Below are 21,362 nucleotides of genomic sequence, written 5' to 3'. Positions count from 1 at the left end.
AAGCGCTTGGAAGAGTACAATACATCAGAATTGGTAGACACGTTCCCTTCCCATAATGAGCTTATAGTCTAGAGGGGGAGAGAGACATCAATATAAATAAATACTTTATAATATATAATATATATGAGAAGCAGCGTGGCTCAGTGGAAAGAGCATGGGCTTTGGAGTTGGAGGTCATGGGTCCAAATCCCAGCTCCACTACCTGTCAGCTGTGTGACTTTGGGCAAGTCACTTAACTTCTCTGGGCCTCAGTTACCTAATCTGTCAAATGGGGATGAAGACTGTGAGTCCCCCGTGGGACAACCTGATCACCCTGTAACCTCCCCAGCGCTTAGAACAGTGCCTTGCACATAGTAAATGCTTAATAAATGCCATTATTATTATTATTATTATATAGGTATGTTCTAAAGAGTGATGATTTTGTCTCTACCCCAGCACTTAATAAGGGGCTTGACACATAGTAAGTGCTTAACTTGGAAAGTGCTTACCCTCAGTTATTATTAGCATTAGTATTAAAATGCCCTGAGGCCATAAGCTTCCCACTTGGATTGCAACAACAGGATCAAATGGAAATAAGTTCGTTTACCAGATTCTTGGTGATGGTACTGCAGATAAAGAGGGTCCAATTTAAAGGCACCTGTTAAATCCACTCTCTTCTTCACCCTGTGAGAAAAGATCAGATGAAGCAGTTGTCATGGTTGCCTTCATATCCCAAGGAAGGACCAGGAATTAGGACCTGAACTTCTTGGCCCAGAGCTGCTTCAGAACTGAACTCTTGGGCATCAGTCCCAAACCTTGACTTCGCTCTAATATGGCCATGGTCTATCAGGTAAGAAGGAAATACACCAAATTATTATACAGGAAAATAAAGTGTCTAGATTAAGGACCTGTCTGTTTATCTTGTACCTCACCCAGGGCTCAGTACAGTGTTTGGCACGTTGTCAGTGATTAATGAATACCACGGTTATTATCGTGATTATTGTCATTACTATCATGGGACATGGTAAAGTGATTACTTCCCCTCCCCACAGCACCTGTATATATGTTTGTACAGATTTATTACTCTATTTATTTTACTTGTACATATTTACTATTCTATTTATTTTGTTAATGATGTGCATTTAGCTTTAATTCTATTTGTTCTGACAACTTGCCACCTGTCCACATGTTTTGTTTTATTGTCTGTCTTCCCCTTCTGGACTGTGAGACCGTTGTTGGGTAGGAACCGTCTCTATATGTTGCCAACTTGTACTTCCCAAGCGCTTAGTACAGTGCTCTGAAAACAGTAAGCGCTCAATAAATATGAATGAATGAATGAATGAATGAATATTCTCGGGAAAATTCAGCTGAAGATGGTGACTCCCCATCATTCAGGCCCCAAATCCTGTGCTTTTCCCCCCAAAAGCAGGGTCTTTGGGAGCCCAAACAGTTCTGGTTTCCAAATTCACTTTTCCTGCATAAAATCACATAAATCTGGGTTGGATAAAACGTTTCCTTGTGGCATATTGAAGAAGAAATTTCAATCTGATAGGAGGCTTGGCTTTGAAAACAAATGAAATATAATAACCACTGAAAGAGAAAGTCCAGCAAGCATGAAATAAGGAACGATTAAGTATTGACTACCAATGAGGAAAGGAGAGAGCAAAGTAGCTAGACTCATTTTCAAAAGCAAATGGTGGTGGGTTTTTTCCTATTAAAAAGCAGGGGCAGTGGGAAGGGTGCTGGGTCCAAGAGTGAAAATCAACATTCTGGACTGAATTATCTGCTTGCCTTATGTAAGAGAATCCCATTTAAACTGATGGGAATTAAGCTTCCATGAGGCATGAATACATGCTGAGAGTTGAAAGTATGCAATGCTCTAAATATTTGCATAGACTTTCTGTTGGCATTCTCAGAATACACAGAATCGCAACACATCCAGCTATTTGAGAGGAGAGGGAGTTAAATTCAAGGTCCATTGTGGTTTCCAGACCAGTGCTCATCTCCAGACCAGTTCTCATCAGATACAGAGATAGTGGCTGTGCCTTGGTCTCCAGAGGTTCTATCCTAGTGGTTGCAGAGAAAAATGGGCAAACAGAAGTGGATGGGCAGAGACAGACAGGCACAGAGAGAGACTTGGGAGATAGAGACTGAATGAAAAAGAAGGTACAATTTAAAAATGAACCCTGTTGGACAAATCTGGGCTCTTTTCATAAGCCTCCTTTAAAAAGTATGCAGCCCACGAGATGTTTATAGTTGCAAAGAAGCAGCATGGCCTAGTAAAAAGAACACAAGCCTAGGAGTCAGAAGACCCGGGTTCTAATCCCAACTCCTCGACTTGCCTGTTGTGTGACCTTGGGTAAGTCACAACTTTTCATTCATTCATTCAATCGTATTTATTGAGTGCTTACTGTGTGCAGAGCACTGTACTAAGCACTTGGGAAGTACAAGTTGGCAACACATAGAGATGGTCCCTACCCAACAGTGGGCTCACGGTCTAGAAGGGGGAGACAGACAACAAAACACATTAACGAAATAGAATAAATAGAATAAATATGTACAAGTAAAATAAATAGAGTAATAAATACGTACAAACATATATACATATATACAGGTGGTGTGGGGAGGGGAAGGAGGTAAGGCGGGGGGATAGGGAGGGGAAGGAGGGGGAGAGGAAGGAGGGGGCTCAGTCTGGGAAGGCCTCCTGGAGAAGGTGAGCTCTCAGTAGGGCTTTGAAGGGAGGACGAGAGCTAGCTTGGCGGATACGTGGAGGGAGGGCATTCCAGGCCAGGGTGATGACGTGGGCCAGGGGTCGACGGTGGGACAGGTGAGAACGAGGCACAGTGAGGAGATTAGCGGCAGAGGAGCGGAGGGTGCGGGCTGGGCTGAAGAAGGAGAGAAGGGCGGTGAGGTAGGAGGGGGCGAGGTGATGGACAGCCTTGAGGCCGAGGGTGAGGATTTTTTGCCTGATGCATAGGTTGATTGGTAGCCACTGGAGATTTCCACAACTTCCCCGTGCCTCAGTTTTCACAACTGTAAAGTGGGGATTCGGTGCCTGTTCTCCTTCCCACAGACTGTGAGCCCCACGTGGAACAGGGATCGGGCCGAATCTGATTAACTACCCCAGTGTTCAGAACTGTGTTTGATAAATAGTAATGCTTAACAAATTTATTAAAAAAAATAAAGTGGGAAGCAAATGTGAGGGCAATAAGAGAGTATCTACTTGCCCACAGTACAGGAAGATGATTGGTCAGGAAACGGTTTTAACGGCCTCACTTGCTCATAGTGATAAAATCTCTCCATCACAAATGGCATCTTCAAACCTCAAAGGACCGTTGCAGTATTTATGAATTTTAAGGTGATAATAGATTCAACTTAATTGGGATTTTTTTCAACTTCATAAAAAAAAACTCAGTTCCGTTGACGTTCTATGGAGGTGGCGGCTTCCTTAAGATTTGATGCTGTGTTAATAGTATATTAAGATTGAGCCAAAGTGACTCATACTTGTATATTAAGGATTCATAAAACCAACTGCCTAATAAAAGATCTATATACAGAATAATGAAAAGTATTTACTGTGCTTGTGCAGTTGCAGCCTTTAGAAACCTCAATTATCTTGTCTGTTTCAATATTTAAAGAAAATAACCAAAGTGTTTACTTCCATTATGAACCAACTATTGGTAAAATTTCATTATCAAATACAGGAACAGTTTTTATTGTGGAGAATATGCAACAGATAATGAAATAATAAGACAATTTCCTGTCTATCCTCTTTTGTTTGTTATATAGCCAAGTCTATACCAGCCTGAGAAACACTCTTGCCTTAGTTTTCCCTGATTTCATGTTTCTTTGTTGTGGTCCTGTACTAAACCCCAGGACCAGGCTGGACTTTCTTTGATATCAGTCTTTTAGGATAATACATTAAACCCAGAATGTCATGCATCACTCTTCCCTATGATGTTTATTGATAGGGAAGAATCCTGGGTTTGATATACAGTGCTCTGCACACAGTAAGCACTTAATAAATACCACTGAATGAACGAATATACTTCTTTTGGCTCTTGCACAGAATTTCTAGGGAAGTATATCCTGTTGCTAGAGCAAAGTCATCTCACACTATCTTTCAGCATTATTCCTGTGCTTTGCATTTGTTGTGAGTAATAATAACCATTACTATGGCTGTAATGGTTAAGGACTCACTGGGTATTTTTGCTCAGTGGACTTTGGCTTAGCCAATTGGTGGTCTTCTTGTCACCTGAACTGGGGTTTCTATCCTCCACTCGGGTGATTTAGTAATCCCACTTACACTATGTACTAACCGCTGGGGTCGCAATAAGATAAGCAGGTTGGACACAGTGTTGGCCCCATGTTGGGATTACAGTTTAAGGTGGAGGGAGAACAGGTATTGAATACCCAGTTTACAGATGAGGAAACTGAGACACAGTGAAGTGACTCAGCTCAGGTCACACAGTAAACAGTTGGCAGAGCAGGGATTAGAACACAGGCTCTCTGAATCCCAGGTCCAGGCTCTTTCCCCCAGACCATTCCGACTTAGCCTGTCCCAGTTCATTTGCCAGAATTAGCCTTGTCATTGCAGTCATAAACCCCATTTCTCTGGGTCTTGGATCTGGGCTTGCCCGATGATCAGGCCTGAATTGACTAGCCTTCTACAATGTGAGCGACCTGGGTTCTAGCCTCGGCTACACCATTTGCCTACTGGGTTACCTTGGGCAAGTCACTCACAGTCTTCATCCCCATTTTACAGATGAGGTACCTTAGGCACAGAGAAGTTAAGTGACTTGTCCAAGGTCACACAAGAGATTATACTCAGGTTCTCTGAATCCCAGTCCTGTGTTCTTTCTACTAGGCCACACTGCTTCTTTTTCTCTTGTTTTCTCTGGCTGAGGATCCTGGAGAAAATGCCACTTGAGCAGTGGAAAACACAGTCACCCTGGACTGCTGGTGGGGAAGGGGGTGCAGGGAGTGTGGTGATGGGGGTGAAAGTGGAAAAGGTTAAAAGAGTAAAAAGGGAGGTGCCTGAGAGAGGGGATGGATCCTGTGATCTGGCTGCCTGAAATTTTGCCTTCCCTTCTCCAGCCCCCCTGTAGGCCTGCTGTAGGGAAATTGAACAAACTGTTCTTGTCAGAACAGTTCCTATTTGAATAAACACACACGTAATCAAACAAAATGGACATAAACTCCAATAGACTCCAGTTCTAAGCAGCTGAATCCAGCATTAAAAACTGTTCTCATTTAATGCCTCATCTTTTAACGGTTTTGCTCATGGTGAGTTTTGCCACTGAATCATGATCATCATTGCTTCCATTTTTAGTCTTTTTACGGGGGGATGGAGTAGATGGACTTGGCATTAAGATGCAGAAAAAGAATTAGAGCTATCACAACTGCACCAGCCTAGTTGACACCTGGATAATCAACATGTGGAAACACCCTGGGCAGGAAGGGAAATCAATCCTGGCCCAGGTGAGAAAATATTTGCAGGACTTAGTAATAAAACAGCCTCTGCTATTACTGGCCTCTGTAGATTTCCATGAGGAACCAGCTGCTTTTAAGCTCAGCCTTTGGTATTTCAGTATCATGAGAAGACTTGAGAATGAGTTAGGTTTGGGCCACAAAAGAGCAGTTCTCTTTGACTAGGAACATGACTTGGGTCAAGGATCTCTGTGATGGTCTTATTTTGTTTTGTTTTGTGTTTTTTTTTTTGTTCTTAGCAAACAGATCAATCTCCCTGACAGTGCCAGCTTACTGAAACTGAGACAGTGAAAACAATTCATTTAATGAAACTGTTTCCTCTTTTCAGATCTGGGGGTGATTTCATTTAGACTGGGCCTCCCTTATTTTTTTATGGTATTTATTAAGAGCTTACTATGTGCCAGGCATTGTATTAAGTGTTGGGGTAGATACAGTGCCTGTTCCACATGGGGCTCACAATGTTCATCCCCATATGGTAACTGAGGCACAGAGAAGTGAAGTGACTTGCCCAAGGTCACACAGCAGGCAAAGGGAGGAGCAGGATTAGAACCCAGGTCCTTCTGACTCCCAGACCCATGTTCTATCCACTAATAATAATAATGATGATGGCACTTATTAACCACTTACTATGTACAAAACACTGTTCTAAGCTCTGGGGAGGTTACAAGGTGAACAGGTTGTCCCACAGGGGGCTCACAGTCTTAATCCCCATTTACAGATGAGGTAACCGAGGCACAGAGAAGTTAAGTGACTTGCCCAAGTCACACAGCTGATAATTGGTGGAGCCAGGATTTTAACCCATGACCTCTGACTCCAAAGCCTGGGCTCTTTCTACTGAGCCATGCTGCTTCACTAGGCCAGGCTGCTTCCTTAGAACAGTCTTCCAAACCGCTGGACATTTCTTCCCCCAAAGCAGCTTTTGCATTTAAGGGAGAGGACACACCTAAGTATAGACACATTGATTTAAACTGATTCAGTCCCAACTATTGACTGGTTTTGTGCATTAAAGGTCATGTGACTACTTCCCAATTTTACATATTTGTTTTTTAAGGGTATTTATAAAGCACTTACTGTGTGCCAGGCACTCTAATAAGTGCTGGGGTAGCTACAAGATAATCGGGTTGGACACAGTCCCCGTCCCACATGGGGCTCACAGTCATAATCCCCATTGTACATATGAGATAACTGAGGCACAGAAAAGTAAATTGACTTGCTCAAGGTCAGCCAGCAGACAAGTGGCAGAGCAGGATTAGAACTCAGCTCCTCTGACTCCCCAGCCCATGCTCTTTCCACAAGGCCAAGCTGCTTCTCAGCATATTGCCTAAGGTCAATAAAATTTTGGGAATACTAGAAGAAATGCCATTAAAAGGCTTTCAAAACTTCCTGGAATCCCACAGTCCTTTTAATAGGTACCTGAAGACCACTGTAGATGGATGCATTAAGTTCTGAAGATACATTGATACGAGAGGTAAACAGTGGGGAAGGATGAATCCAATCTGAGAGAAAAGTGGTTCCTCAGTTCGAACTACGCAAGGCTTGAGAAATAATCCAGTTACGGGAATGGAACCAAACTTTTTTATAATCAACGATGTGTTCATTCAATTCAGTTCTGACCAATTAGAAAGAATGGGGAATTTCACGGCAAAATTCTTAACTCTGGGGGGAAAACAACGGAAAGGAGCATTCATCATGGTTTGGACAAACACTCCTCCTATCTCTCAGTCTCTAAAACATTCCCCTAAACCCCAGTATAAAGCAGTATATCTCTATCTGGGGCCTATCTTTAATAAATTTTTTTCAATTTTATTCTCAATAGCCCATAAAAATGATAAATGTTGGCTATCCTCTTTAATGTACATAATATTAGGAGAGCAGTGTTTCTTCTTTCCAGCACTAGGAAAAAATAAATGAGAAAAGCAGAATGGTGAAAGGCATTCAGCAAGAGCTCCCCTGTTCTAGAAAGATCAGCATATAATCAATCAAACAATTAATGCTATTTATTGAGTGCCCTGGAGAGTACCGTAGAATATGTAGACCCGACAAACAGATATTATAGATCTTACCACAGAGTAGAGCAGTCAAAATTCACAAGCAGCCATTTGTGAGGGTTAAAGTCAAATGAATCTGCAAACTGACAAGAAAAAAATGCACCCAATCAAATAGTATTCAAAATTCTGTGTGAAGCAGCATGGCTTGGTGGGAAAAGCATAGGCCTGGGAGTAAGAGGACCTGGATTTTAATCTTGGTATGGCCATTTGTCTGCTGTGTGACTTGGGACAAGTCACTTAACTTCTCTGTGCCTCAGTTACCTCATCTGTAAAATGGGAATTAAAACTTTAAACCCCATGTGGAACGTGGACTGTGTCCAATCTGATTAGCTTGTTTCTACTCCAGACTTTAGTTCAGTGTCTGACCTGCAGTAAGAGTTTAACAAATACCATAGATATGCATGGAACTAAAAATGCTTGTATTACTAGACTATCAGCTTCTCAGACTAGAGTCCCAAGAGAAAATTTCTATTTTAACACGTAAATGAAAACCTCTCCAATAAATGCCAGTTGGAAGCCAACACTGGAAAAACTGTTGGTGAAATGAACTGTTGGTAAGAATTTTTATTTTTCTCTTGTACCATTACAGTTAAGTTGCTGTTCAGGTTTCTCTATGGATGAGTAAAATGTGCAGTCCAAGGACAGTTAAAATATAAAAAAAAATGTATTTATGTTATCAATCAGTCAATGGTATTTATCGATTGCTTACTGTGTGCAGAGCACTGTACTAAGAGCACAGTTGAGTAAAATACAGTAGAGTTGGCAGACATGATCTTGGCTCTTGAGGAGCTTACAATCAAGTTGGGGAGACAGACAGTAAATAAATTACAGCTTTACAGAATTGAGTGCAAAGATGATCCAGTGGGGAAGGTGAATAGTATTGGGAAATGAGGGCTTAGTCAGGGAAGGCTTCTTGGAGGCGATGTGATTTTAATAAGGTTTTGAGGATGGGAAGAATGGTGGTCTGATAGATATAAAGGGGTAGGGAACTTCACTGTCATTTCTTCTTGCCTCCCTAGTTATAGTTGCCCCATTTCACTCCTCCTTAGAGCAGTTCTTTGGGTAATTGGCAATTTTCTATTCTCTCCACATGTCTCAAGTCTGGTATTTACTTTACAGGCTAATCTAAATGAAGGAAGCTAGCATAGAAAGGAAAAACATAAATCAAGGTCTTTTTCAGCTAGGATGCCCTTTTGCATGAAAATATCATCATCCAAACACAGTAAGCACTCAATACGTATCATCAATTGATTGATAATGATGGGGGTGAGGCAAGCATGAGGTAGCAAACCTTGCCAGGGATAATTATTTCTATTTCTTCAATACCTGTTGTCAACAGATAGTAAAGGACTATTTACAAAGTCATAACTATAAAAAATATGGGGTTTAATTAAGCACTATATGTCCAGCATTGTGCTAAGTACTGGGGTAGATTCAAGACGAGCAGATATGACGCAATCCCTGTGCCACACAGGCCAGCAATTAAGAGGTAAAGAGAGCAGGTACCATAGCCCTGTTTTACCTTAGTCCTTTGTATTCAAAGAAGATGCCACCAATAGTGAAATTCACCTCTGCAGCCCTAGACCTTAAGTTCACTGTGGGCAGGAAAAGTGCCTATCAACTCTGTTGAATTGTAGTCTCCCGAATACTTAGTGCAGTGCTCTGCACATGGTTAGCACTCAATAAATGATTGATTGATGTGTGACTAAATGGCCAATGCAGGATTCACCTTCACCGTCTTAGAACTATTCTTCACGCAAAATCACTGACCCCTGTTATATCATCATGTTTGGTGATTTTAGTATTTAGTGCCACCTTCCCTTTTACCTTCACCTCTCTCATTCCTTATGAAGATTTTGCTCAAAATGAGCCATTCCTTCCTTGATGGCAGTGTGCCTTGCTGGTCTATCCTTGGCAATTGACTCCCGGCTTTGAGTATTATCCAAGATTTTGTACTATCCTGTCCTTTAAATGCTTCCACTGCCCTTCTTGCTTTTGGTTTCTCAATTGCAGCTCTTCACACAGTAGATGTTGGGGTATCTGACTGTTGCTCATTCTCCTCCCATGTGCTGCTCAGTAGAGCTCTACTGAAAGGTGAACCTAACTTCAATGCTAGGAGATTAACTTCATTTTACAACTTCATTCCTTGAGAATCTGCTTGGCCACTTGATATTGAGGCGAGGACATATGCTGGATTTCAGCAACTGTTTCTGTTGGTTGTTGTGTGAAAGCTCTTATCAATTTCATGGGCTTAACTGCTAACTTTCTACATCTCAAAACTGTTGGAATATTTTTGCATGACTGAAATTGGAAGTTTATTCAGGAGGCATTTATAGTAGCCAGAAGAGAAATTATTCTAAATGTTTTCTTCCCACCATTTAAGGCAGAATGCCAGTGTCTGGGTTTTTTCCCACATAATAATAATGATGATGGTCATATTTATGAAGTGCTTACCATATGTCAAGCTCCGGAGAAACCATAAGGTCATCAGATCACACAGTCCCTGGGGGTCATATCTCCTCCAGGAAGCATTCCATGATTGATCTGTCATTTCTCCACCATGTTCTCTATCCCTTGTTTGTCACCCCTGCATTTGGTTCCATACCCGCTAAGCGCTTTGATACTTGCCCGCTTACCCCATAGCACTTACATGTGTAGCCTTTACCTGTGGTTTCCTTTATCTGTAATTTACTTTATTGCCCGGCTCCTCACGACATTGTAAACTCCCTGGAGGAGTGGGATCGTGTCTACCGACTCCACTGTATTGTACTCTCTCAAATTCTTACTACCGTGCTCTGCACACAGTAAGCCCTCAATACATAACATCGATTGATTGATAATGATTGGGGTGAGGCAACCATGAGGTCACTAACCAGGGCTAATCCCCGAACTCCACGGGGAACCCCTGAAGCACTGGCTGGACCCGAGACAATAATTGGATAAACCCAATCAGAAAAATCAGTAAGGTAAGGTAGGAAGGATTTGGGAGATGTAGGCTGAATTTTTTTTTTAGAAAAATGATCTGGACAACATGACTGGAGTCGGGACAGACAGAAGGCAGGGAAGTCTGTGAGGAGGCTGATGTAATAGTCAGGGCAGGATGTGATGAGTGCTTGGATCAATGTAGTAGCAGTTTGGATGGAAACAAAAGAGCAGATTTTATTGATGTTGTGATGGTAAAACCAACAGGATTCTGTGACAAGTTGACTATGTGGGTTGAGTGAGAGAAATGAGTCAAGGAAAATGCAGAGGTTATTTGATTGTGAGACATAAAGGATAGTAGTATTGTCTACAGTGATGGAAAGACGTGACTAGCCATGGGCCTAGTGGATAGAGCATAGGGCCAGGACTCAGAAGGAGCTGGATTTTTAATTGTGTGTGACTTTGGAAATGATACTAAACTTCTCCATGCCTCAGCAATCTCAACTGTAAAATGGGGATTGACAGCGAGCTCCAGGTGGGACATGAACTGTGTCCAACCCAATTAGCTCATATATACTCCAGCATTTAGTACAGTGCCTGGCACCTAGTAAGCAATAAACAAATACCATAAAAAAAAGATTTGGGGAAGACAGGGTTTGGGTGGGAAAATGGGGAGTTCTGTTTTGGACATTTTTAGTTTTGAGGTGTCAGCGGAACATCCAAGTAGAGAAGTCCTGAAGGCAGGAGGAAATGTGAGAAGGAGAGAGGTTGGGGCAGGAGATGTTGATTTGGGAATCATTCGTGTACGGATGGTAGTTGAAGCCATGGGAGGGAATGAGTTCTCCAAGTGAGTGGGTGTAGATAGAGAATAGAAGGAACTCCTTGAGGAAGAGAAGCAGAGGAGGAGCCTGTGAAAAAGACTGAGAAGAAGTAGCCAGAGGGACAGGAGGAAAATCAGAGAGGACAATGTCAGTGAAGCCAAGGTTAGATTCTCTGCACACAGTAAGTGCTCAATAAATGTGATTGAATGAATGAATGTTTCAAGGAAAAGGGGATGTCGATAGCAACTGAGCAGTCGATAAGGATTAGAATGAAGTAGAGGTCGTGGGATTTGGCAAGAAGGAGTTCACTAGTGACTTTACAGAGAGCAGCTTCCCTGGAGTGAAGGACAAAGAAGACAGGTTGGAGGGGATCAGAGAGGAAATTAGAGGAGAGGAAGTGGAAGCAGTGGGTGTAGACAGTTCTCTCAAGGACTTTGGAGAGGAGGTGTAGAAGGGAGATGAGGCAAAAAAAATGGAGGAAGCTTTGGGGTCAAGGGAGTGGTTTTTCAAAATAGGGGAGTTATGAGCATGTTGGAAAGCAATGAGGAAAGAGCCATTGGAAATGAATGGTTGAAAATGGCAGACAGGGAGGGAAGAAGGGAGAGGGCAAATGTTTTTCTGAAGGGATGGGGTAGAAGGGGTAGATTTTGAGAGGCGATGAGAGTTCTCCTCTGGAGATACTCTGGGAATGATGGGAGACTCAATGTCACTCATTGGGCCAAGCCATGCTAAAGTCTCCATTTTGAAAAAAAATATTTGAATTAAAAGCTTTCTAGAACACTCTTTGCTGAAGTTTTCCAGGCACCGTGTCAACTCAGGGGTCAATGTCATGCAACATGATGGTCCTTGTCTGCCCCTCTATCATTTTAAGAGGTGCCTTCTTTAAGAAATGTGTAATTCTAACAAGTGTCATTATAAGGGACATTCTGGCCTGAGCATATCTCTGTTGGACAGTGCTTACCAGTCTAGAATGAGTCATTCTACGTGTCTCTCCAATATTGCCTTCAGCCTTTTTCCCTTGTCTTGCTAAGGAACTTCCTGCTCAGAGAGTCAGATAAGAGGGATTTAATTTCCTGATGCTTCTCTAGACACTAAGATAAGGGAGAAAAATATAACTGTTTGGTACCAACTGAGGTTTAAAAAAAAGGGCCTTATTAGATAGGAACTAATTAAGAAAACCTTATATGTCAAGCTGATTTAACCCTTTGATCTCTTTTATCAAAATGGAACCTTCCGAATTGTCCTGCCTATTTTTAAAAATTGCTTTCACTAGCCCTTATAAGGAATTTCACTGGAATTTAAAACAAGAAAGAAGCATTTGAGTCCAGAATCAGGTTCACAGAATTCTACAGATCTCTGATCTCACCCATTCAATTTCTCTTCCTTTTCCCCACATTCCCTTTTTATGAGGGAGAGAGTGTTTTCATAAGATTGAGGAAATTATTAGAAAGGAAGATGAAGGGATTACTATAAGGCGAGACATGAGATAAGCCTCTGAAGTTTCAAGATTAGGGAGGAGACATGGGCTAGTGGAAGATTACAGATTGGGAGACTGGATGCCAATGTCTCAGCTCCATTGTCAGTTTGCTTGGGCAGCCACGGAGCAAGTGACAACCTCTCTGGGCCTCAAGTTCCTCTTCTGTAAAATGGGGATAAGATAGCAGCACTCCCTAGGCTGTGGGCCCTGTGTGGGGGAGAGACACTGTATCCTGTTTCTACCCTGGGGCCTAACACGATGCTTGGTACCTAGGAAGAGTTCCATAAAGTCCATATTAAGAATGAAGGTATAGATGCCTTGATTCCCCCAAATCCGAGGGATCTCTACATCAACCCCCAGGGTGGATTCAAATGAAAATAAAAAAACCCAACAATCGGCTCCAATCATGACAACTGCTTCAAGTGAGAAAAATGTGCAGATTTGGGAAGAATGGAGTAATCACAATGTTGGACTTGCTGAGCGGTGCTTAGCATGGTGACTTTTCTCTGTGGACTGACAAGTGTGGTCATCATTTAGCCGATTATATTTATTGAGTGCTTACCGGGTACAGAGTGCTGTACTAAGTTCTTGGGAGAGTACTGTATAACAGAGTCGGTAGACAAGTTTCTGGCCACAAGGAGCTTACAGTCTAGACAGGGAGACAGGCATTACTATAAATAAATGAATTATGGATATGTACATAAGTGGTGTGGGGTTGTGGGACAAGGTGAATTAAGGTTGCAAATCCAAGTGCAATGGTGACGTAGAAGGGAGTGGGAGAAGAGGAAATGAGGGCTTAGTCAGGGAAGGCCTCTTGGAGGAGATGTGCTTTTCATAAGGCTTTTAATATGTTTTGAAATGTCATGGCTCAGTGGAATTCCTTTTGCCATCTCCTTTCTGATATGACAGGCTGTAGTCCAGGGTGCTTGAAAATGAGATTGCATTGCTCAAAATAATTTTGCCAGACTTCTATTCTATTGGGGGACTTTGCACATTAGAAAAATCAAATCTGGACCTTTTAAAAATAATAAAGCAAGAGGACTTCCCAGACTAAGCTCTAAACTGTATGCTCCTCACGGGTAGAGAACATGTCTACTAACTCTGTTTTATTGAATGGTCAGTGCTTTGCACACAGTAAGCACTCAATTAATATGATTGATTTATTGATTATTTCCCCTATCCACCCTCCCCTCTGCATCCAATATGAACCTAACCGTATACCCTTTAAGCATTTTGATACTCACCCCAGTCCTACAATATGTATAAAAATATTCTTTTACTCTTATTTCTCCCAATCCCTAAGCTATTTTCATGTAATAATAATAATTGTGGCATTTGTTAAGAACTTACTATGTGCCAGGCACTGTACTAAGCACTGGAGTGGATACAAGCAAATCAGATTGGACACAGTCACACTTACTGTGGTGCTTGACACACAAACACTCAAAAATACCATTAATTGATTAATTGATTACTGTGGTGCTTGACACACAAACACTCAAAAATACCATTAATCAATATCTCTGGAAATGAGGGGACTCATCTAAACTCTCCCAAACGCCTTGTGCAGTGAGCTCCTCAGAGTAAATTCTCAATAAATAATTGACTAAATATTAATCTTTTTCCAAGCTTACCTCTACTCCGTTCAGAAAATGTCGGAATTCAGGGCAGATGAAAGAACTTCCTGCATACGCTGCATCAATGTGCATCCAAATATTCTCCCTATTGCCTGAAATATGAAATAAATCAAAAGAGAAGAGTTATGGGAATTAGAAAACTCAAGATTCTTTTTCCTGAGATCCCAAACTGATTCTGTGGGATGACATTAATAATAATAATAATAATTAGGGTACTTGTTAGGCGATTACTACATGCCAGGCACTGTACTAAACACTATGGTAGATACAAGCAAATTGGTTTGGACACAGTTCCTGTCCCATACTGGGGCTCACAGTCATAATGCCCAATTTACAGGAGAGGTAACTGAGGCACAGAGTGAAGTGACTTGCCCAAGGCCACACTGTAGACAAGCGGCAGAGCTGGGATTAGAACCCGGCCTGTGCTCTCTCCACTACCACCACATTAGACAACAGTGTCACGTCAGAACTCACAGGAATACTCTCTCTTCCCGTTTTTGATTGGATCCATGAGTGAAAGAAATTGAAATCCTACTGGTGTCAGATACAAAAGGTCCAAGTTCATTTATCGCTCCCTAAAGTCAGGATCTAGGTCTGAGTCAGAAAGACCTGGCTTCTAATGCCAGCTCTGCTGCTTGTCTGCTGTGTGACCTTAGGCGAGTCACTTCACTTCTCCATGCTTCAGTTACCTCATCTGTAAAATGAGAATTAAGACCCTGAGTCCCTTGTGGGACTTGATGAGCTTGTATCTACCCCAGGGCTTAATAGTGCTTGGCACATAGTAAGCACCTAACAGATACGATTAAAAAAAAAACCCCAACTCAGACGAGCTGAGTAGGTTTAAAATAGGCAACTATTTTAATCATTTGTATTTATTGAGTACTTATGGTGTGCAGAGCACTGTACTAAGTGCTTGGGAAAGCACAATACAATAGACTTGGTAGACATGATTCCTGCCCACAAGGAGCTTACAGTAGACAGGGGGAAGCAGAGATTAAAATAGATTACTGCTAGACTTCGAGTGGAAGGGAAACCTTCAGAAGGAGACAGGAGCGGCTTTATGTTTGTTTCTCTCGAATTTACAAGAGGAGATCACAGTTTCTTGTCTGGTTCCACACATACAAATTCACAAGCCACCCAAGAAAACCACTGTCAAGGCAAAACTAGGCATCATCAGTCATTGACTTTGGGTTCCAATGTCGCCCAGAGCCTCTACTGTGCATCCTAAACTAGAGCTGCCTCTCTCTGAGTGGTTCAGCTCTTCCTCTGGTAGATCCCACTCCTCCCCCGAGAAGAGAAGCAGCATGTCTCAGTGGAAAGAGCATGGGCTTGGGAGTCAGAGGTCGTGGGTTCTAGTCCTGGCTCCGCAGCTTGTCAGCTGTGTGACTTTGGGCAAGTCACTTAACTTCTCTGTGCCTCAGTTACCTCATCTGTAAAATGGGGATGAAGACCATGACCCCACAGGGGGCAACCTGATCACTTTGTATTCCCCAGAGCTTAGAACAGTGCTTTGCACTTAGTAAGCACTTAACAAATATCATCATCATCATCATCAAGAGAAGGAACAGGTGAGTACTTACAGATCGGACCCAGTTCTTCCAGTTTATCAAAGGAGCAGCAAGGAGTAGTTCCAAGGGTAGCAACAAACTGAAAAGCCAAAGAACAAGACAAAACATTCACATTGTTTCTGCACCCCCAACAACAGAAATGTGGTGAGTGATGACTCGTTGGGGTAAATTGTGAGATTGACTGCCTGGATTTCAGCCTGACACTTGGGAAGCGACTAACCCTTTCCTCTGCCAAGTTCCTGCTGTGAGCCTGGCCCTCCAAGTCAGCATGAGCAGCACCGCTGACTTGACCGAACACCAAGATCATGGCCGTCTCTCTAGCTGAGAAATTTCTGGACCAGAACTGGAACTTTCAACAGGCTGGACCAGGCCCCATAATAATACTAATAGTAATTTTGGTATTTGTTAAGCAGTTACTACGTGCCAAGCACTGTTCTAAGTGCTACAGTAGATACGAGGCAGTCTGGTCGGACAGAGTTCCTGTCTTATATGGGGCTCACAGTCTTAATCCCATATTACAGCTGAGGTAACTGAGGCCCAGAGAAGTGAAGTGACTTACCCAAGGTCACACAGCAGACAAGTGGTGGAGCCAGGATTAGAACAAGTCTACTTACCCACAGGGGCTCACAACTTTGCCCCCAGAACAGGTAAAATGTGTAGGAGGCTGTCTCTAGGGGGCAGGGGTAGCACACTGGGAAAATAGCAGTGAGATCCAGCACTTCCAGTAATGTTGGGGCTCACTTCCATTTCAACAGTGTCAAGGCCCGTTCGGGGCTGCCAATGGGGCTGTCTTCCCCTCCTAAGGAGTGGTAAAAGTTCTCAGTATGAGGAAGCTTTAGGTAAGCTGGCCTCTCATGGCTCCAGGCTATCGAGAAAGGATGGAGTTACCTATGGACGCAGTACTTCTGTCCTTAAAATGCCTCCTCTCCGGACCAAACTCTTAGCTGTGAATGAAGCTGGAACTGTCATCTCCTGGACTCAGTCCAGGACAGGGCATCTTAAGGAGCAGATCTCTGAAGCATCCCTTGAAGATTCCCCATCCCCCCAACTGTTCTGGAGCTGTGATATGCCAGTTTGCCGAGGGACATCGAAAGGTTTGCGTTGGCTCTGGTGGATATGACATTGTGGCCTGATCTTTGAGGAAAAACAGGAGTGGGGGTGAGTGAGATGGAAGGGGGTGCTGCCCTAAAACACTGGGAGTGATCCAACCTGATGTTCTCTGGAGTTGGATCTGTCCTCTTTGGGCACTTTGGCCACTCTCAGCCCCACAGAACTTACAAACATATCTGTTAATTCTTTATTTCTAGAAATGTCTGTCTCCCCCTCTAAATCCAGCACGTGATCTGACCTATAGAACCAAAACAGCGTGGGATTAGAGAGGACTCGATTCCAAGAGCAGATCTGTTCCATAGGGGTGGGGGAAAGAGAAGGATCTGGCAGTTAGTTGGAGAATTTAGGGCAGTATCCAGAGCCACGCTTTGTAATTCAAACCCCTGATTAGATTTTTTTCTGGAATTCCCATATTGATTATTCAGGAAGCTCAGATGCACTGCTGAAAACAGGTAGATTCAACCAGGATTTAGGATATGGCTGAAGAAAAGCTTTTTTGTGCCCTCCTTTCTCAGATAGTATAATCTGGGTTGTCGGTCAACTCTGAGCCCACCGTGGCTTGGAGAATCAGAATCCAGAATCTGGGCCAGTGGCTTGGTAAACCCACTAGTCCAAATGGAGTTTTGATAAACAGAAGCCCAAGACGCCTTGTGTTTGTGTCCAGATTAGAATTTTCACCAAGACTCTGCCTATGTGAGAAAATGGTCTTTACATTGCTAAGTGCTGTATTTCTGTGCCCTTCTAAAGACGTATGAGCCAAAAAGCCGCTTGTACTAATTCCCAGAAATCACTTGAAAGTAACAGCACCTGCTCTCCTCAAGGCCCTTATTACCCTGCTTTAGCACTACACAATGATTTTAACCTAATTTATAACCCGAGGTACAGAAGCATAATCACATTTGTGGGGAGAGAAGGACAGGGAGGCTGCATTTTAGAAATTGATCTGACAGCCCAGAATAGCCCTCAAGCTTTATTCTTTTCAGGCGGGGTACTTTCAACTAAATCTAACAGAGGTCTTGGCCTGTATGCAAAATATCTGTCAGCCAAAATCATGCATTACCTGACTCCTTAAAGGTCCACATTGGTGAACCTCTGATATTTGGAATGCCTTGGGGGTTTTTAGGTATAAGAACATTTAAAACTGCCGTCATCTTCCTCATATTGAAAAGCACAATGCATTCAGAAAGAGCAAGTCAAAATGAGCAGCTGTAATTTTTAAGCATTCCAAACTCAGTTCCCATTCTGATTTTTCTGGGAATCTTCTTTTAAAGTCAATTGTGGACTGCAAAAAAATGATCTGCTCATGGAATTACTAAGGCTTAAGTCACTAATGTTGGTGCTGGGATTTTTCTGGGAAACTAGAAATTCAATTGTCTTTATTAATAATGATAATAATAGTGGTATTTGTTACGTACTTACTTTGTGCTAGGCACTGTACCAAGCACTAGGGTGAATACAAACAAATTGTATTGGACACAGTCCCTGGCCCACTTAGGCCTCACAGTTTTAATCCCCATTTTACAAATGAGGAAATTAAGGCATGGAGAAATCAAGTGATTTGCCCAAGATCAGGCAGCAGACAAGTGGCAGAGCCGGCATTAGAACCCAGGTCCTTCTGACTCCCAGGCCCATCTCTATCCATTAGGCCACTCTGCTTCTCTGGGTTTGTCAGGGCCCAGACTGCTGATAAGAACACCTTGGCACTTTTTTCCCTGGAAAAGGCAGAGTGATGTCCAACCTGCCTGGACAGAGAGGACTTTATAGCCCCTAAGAAGCCAGGAAGCAGAAAGGCTATGTCTCAGCAAGGGAGCCCCACCAGAAATATTTTTGCCCAGCCTGTTCGAAGACATTCCAACCCTGCTTCAATTCATTCATTCATTCAATCGTATTGAGTGCTTACTGTGTGCAGAGCACTGTACTAAGCACTTGGGAAGTACAAGTTGGCAACATATAGAGATGGTCCCTACCCAACAGCGGTCTCACAGTCTAGAAGGGGGAGACAGAGAACAAAACAAAGCATATGGACAGGCATCAAGTCATCAGAATAAATAGAAATAAAGCTAGATGGAAATCATTAACAAAATAAATAGCATAGTAAATATGTACAAGTAAAATAAATAGAGTAATAAATCTGTACAAACATATACGCAGGTGCAGTGGGGAGGGGGAGGAGGTAGGGCGGGGAGGATGGGGAGGAGGAGAGGAAAAAAGGGGACTCAGTCTGGGAAGGCCTCCTGGAGGAGGTGAGCTCTCAGTAGGGCATTGAAGGGAGGAAGAGAGCTAGCATGGCAGATGTGCCGAGGGAGGGCATTCCAGGCCAGGGGTAGGACGTGGGCTGGGGGTCGATGGCAGGACAGGCGAGAATGAGGTACAGTGAGGAGGTTAGCGGCAGAGGAGCGGAGGGTGTGGGCTGGGCTGGAGAAGGAGAGAAGGGAGGTGAGGTAGGAGGGGGCGAGGTGTTGGAGACCCTTGAAGCCGAGAGTGAGGAGTTTTTGCTTGATTTGTAGGCTGACAGGCAGCCACTGGAGATTTTTGAGAAGGGGAGTAACATGCCCAGAGTGTTTCTGCACAAAGATAATCCGGGCAGCAGAGTGAAGTATAGACTGAATGAGTTCACCAAGGGAGTGAGTGTGGATGGAGAACAGATGGGGACCAAGAACTGACCCTTGAGGAACCCCTACAGTAAGGGGATGGGGGGGGGGGGGAGGAGGAACCCACAAAGGAGACTGAGAATGAACGGCTGGAGAGATTAGAGGAGAACCAGGAGAGGACGGATTCTGAAGCTAAGGTTGGATAGCATGTTGAGGAGAAGGGTGCATCAATCCGTCCACCAATTGGTCATATTTACTGAGCAGTTACTCTGTAGAGCTTAGTTACTGTACTAAACTCTTAGGAGAGTACAGTAGAATTAGTAGACACAATCCTGCCCTCAAGGAGTTTACTATGTAACGAGGGACAGCCCCCAAGGCAATACAACTCTATCTTCAAGTTCAAATGATGATACTGCATTAGGACTCCCCAGCTGCTCCTCTGGATGTATTCATTCATTTATTCAATCATATTTATTGAGCTCTTACTGTGTGCAGAGCACTGTACTAAGCGCTTGGGAAGTACAAGTTGGCAACATATAGAGACGGTCCCTACCCAACAGCGGGCTCACAGTCTATGGATCTTTATAGTCTATTACATCTTCTTACCTGTAACTTATTTTAATGTCTGTCTTTCTCAGCTAGATACCTTAAGGGCAAGGATCATGTATTTGAATTCTATTGCCATCCCTCAAGCATTTATTGCAGTGCTCTGCACCTAGTAGGCATAAATACTATTGAGAAAAAGGGATCTACTATCACCATCAAGGGAGTGGCCTTGACTAAAGCATTGGTGGTTACCAGCTGGCTCTGGGTTCTCAGGTGGGGATGATGGGAAGGGAGTTGGAAAGACTGGGGAGGTACCTAATCTTAGACTCAGGGGATGGATTTTTCCATGTTACAGGTGGGATAGCATGGAGGCCTGTAAGGAGAGAATCTTCCAGTCAATGGGGCCTTATGGACAGGATTAGTGTCTACAAGTATATCTCTCTCTTCCAAATGTATGCTTGGTACAGTGCTTGATATATATTGGGGCTCATAAAATATCACTGAAGGACTGATTGGGAGGGAATCTGGTAGTGAGGGTGAGAAATGGTCCCTAACACAGTCTGGAGGTCTAGTTAGAGGCAATGGAAGATATTTTCTCTCTCAGGTCTACCCTTCTGGTCAGTGAGTTCACAAGTACTTAGCTCAGCTTCCTCAGGCCACTATGGTTCCCACTTTGAAAAGGGGTAAATGGACTTAACAACAGGATGTCAGGAACTTAGATTTTCTTGAAACCAATTGAACATGCCCTCAAAAACTTACAAAAAATGGGATGAGTCCTGCAGCCCTGTCTTTGTCCAGAATCTTCTGCAGCATTTCTCCACGCACAGCAAATTTATCATCTGATGGGATGGTCTTGAACTTCACTCCCCCAATCAATGCAGCCCTTTCCACCGATGAATGGGACTAGGAGGAAGGCAGCAGCATTATTATGATTATTAATAATAAGTATTATTATGATGGTAGATATTATTATAATAATTATGGTACAATTTACATGTTTGTTACGTACCTAGAACTGTTCTAAACACTGGGATAGCTAGAAGTTGATCAGGTTGGACACAGTCCCTGTCCCACAGAGGGCTCACAGGCTAGATAGGAGGGAGTAGGATTTAATCCTCATAATACAGATGAGAAAACCGAGGCACAGAGAAGTTAAGTGACTTGCCCGAGGTC

The 21,362-nt window shown here is 43.1% G+C and overlaps 1 protein-coding gene across 1 annotated transcript in view; it reads right to left on the bottom strand.

Moving 5' to 3' along the window:
- DDC (dopa decarboxylase) overlaps positions 1-21,362 on the bottom strand; it is an 84,736-nt gene that overhangs the window by 19,636 nt on the left and 43,738 nt on the right. The window contains exons 6-10 of the mRNA XM_038760330.1: positions 20,949-21,092; positions 15,955-16,021; positions 14,372-14,466; positions 7,533-7,600; positions 587-663 (exon numbers count right to left, since the gene is read on the bottom strand). Coding sequence (XP_038616258.1) covers positions 587-663; positions 7,533-7,600; positions 14,372-14,466; positions 15,955-16,021; positions 20,949-21,092 — 451 coding nt within the window. The remainder of the gene's footprint in view (positions 1-586; positions 664-7,532; positions 7,601-14,371; positions 14,467-15,954; positions 16,022-20,948; positions 21,093-21,362) is intronic.

The sequence above is a fragment of the Tachyglossus aculeatus genome, chromosome 18 (genome assembly GCF_015852505.1).
Source record: "Tachyglossus aculeatus isolate mTacAcu1 chromosome 18, mTacAcu1.pri, whole genome shotgun sequence".
Lineage (NCBI taxonomy): Eukaryota > Metazoa > Chordata > Mammalia > Monotremata > Tachyglossidae > Tachyglossus > Tachyglossus aculeatus.
This window is presented reverse-complemented; position numbering and strand designations above follow the sequence as displayed.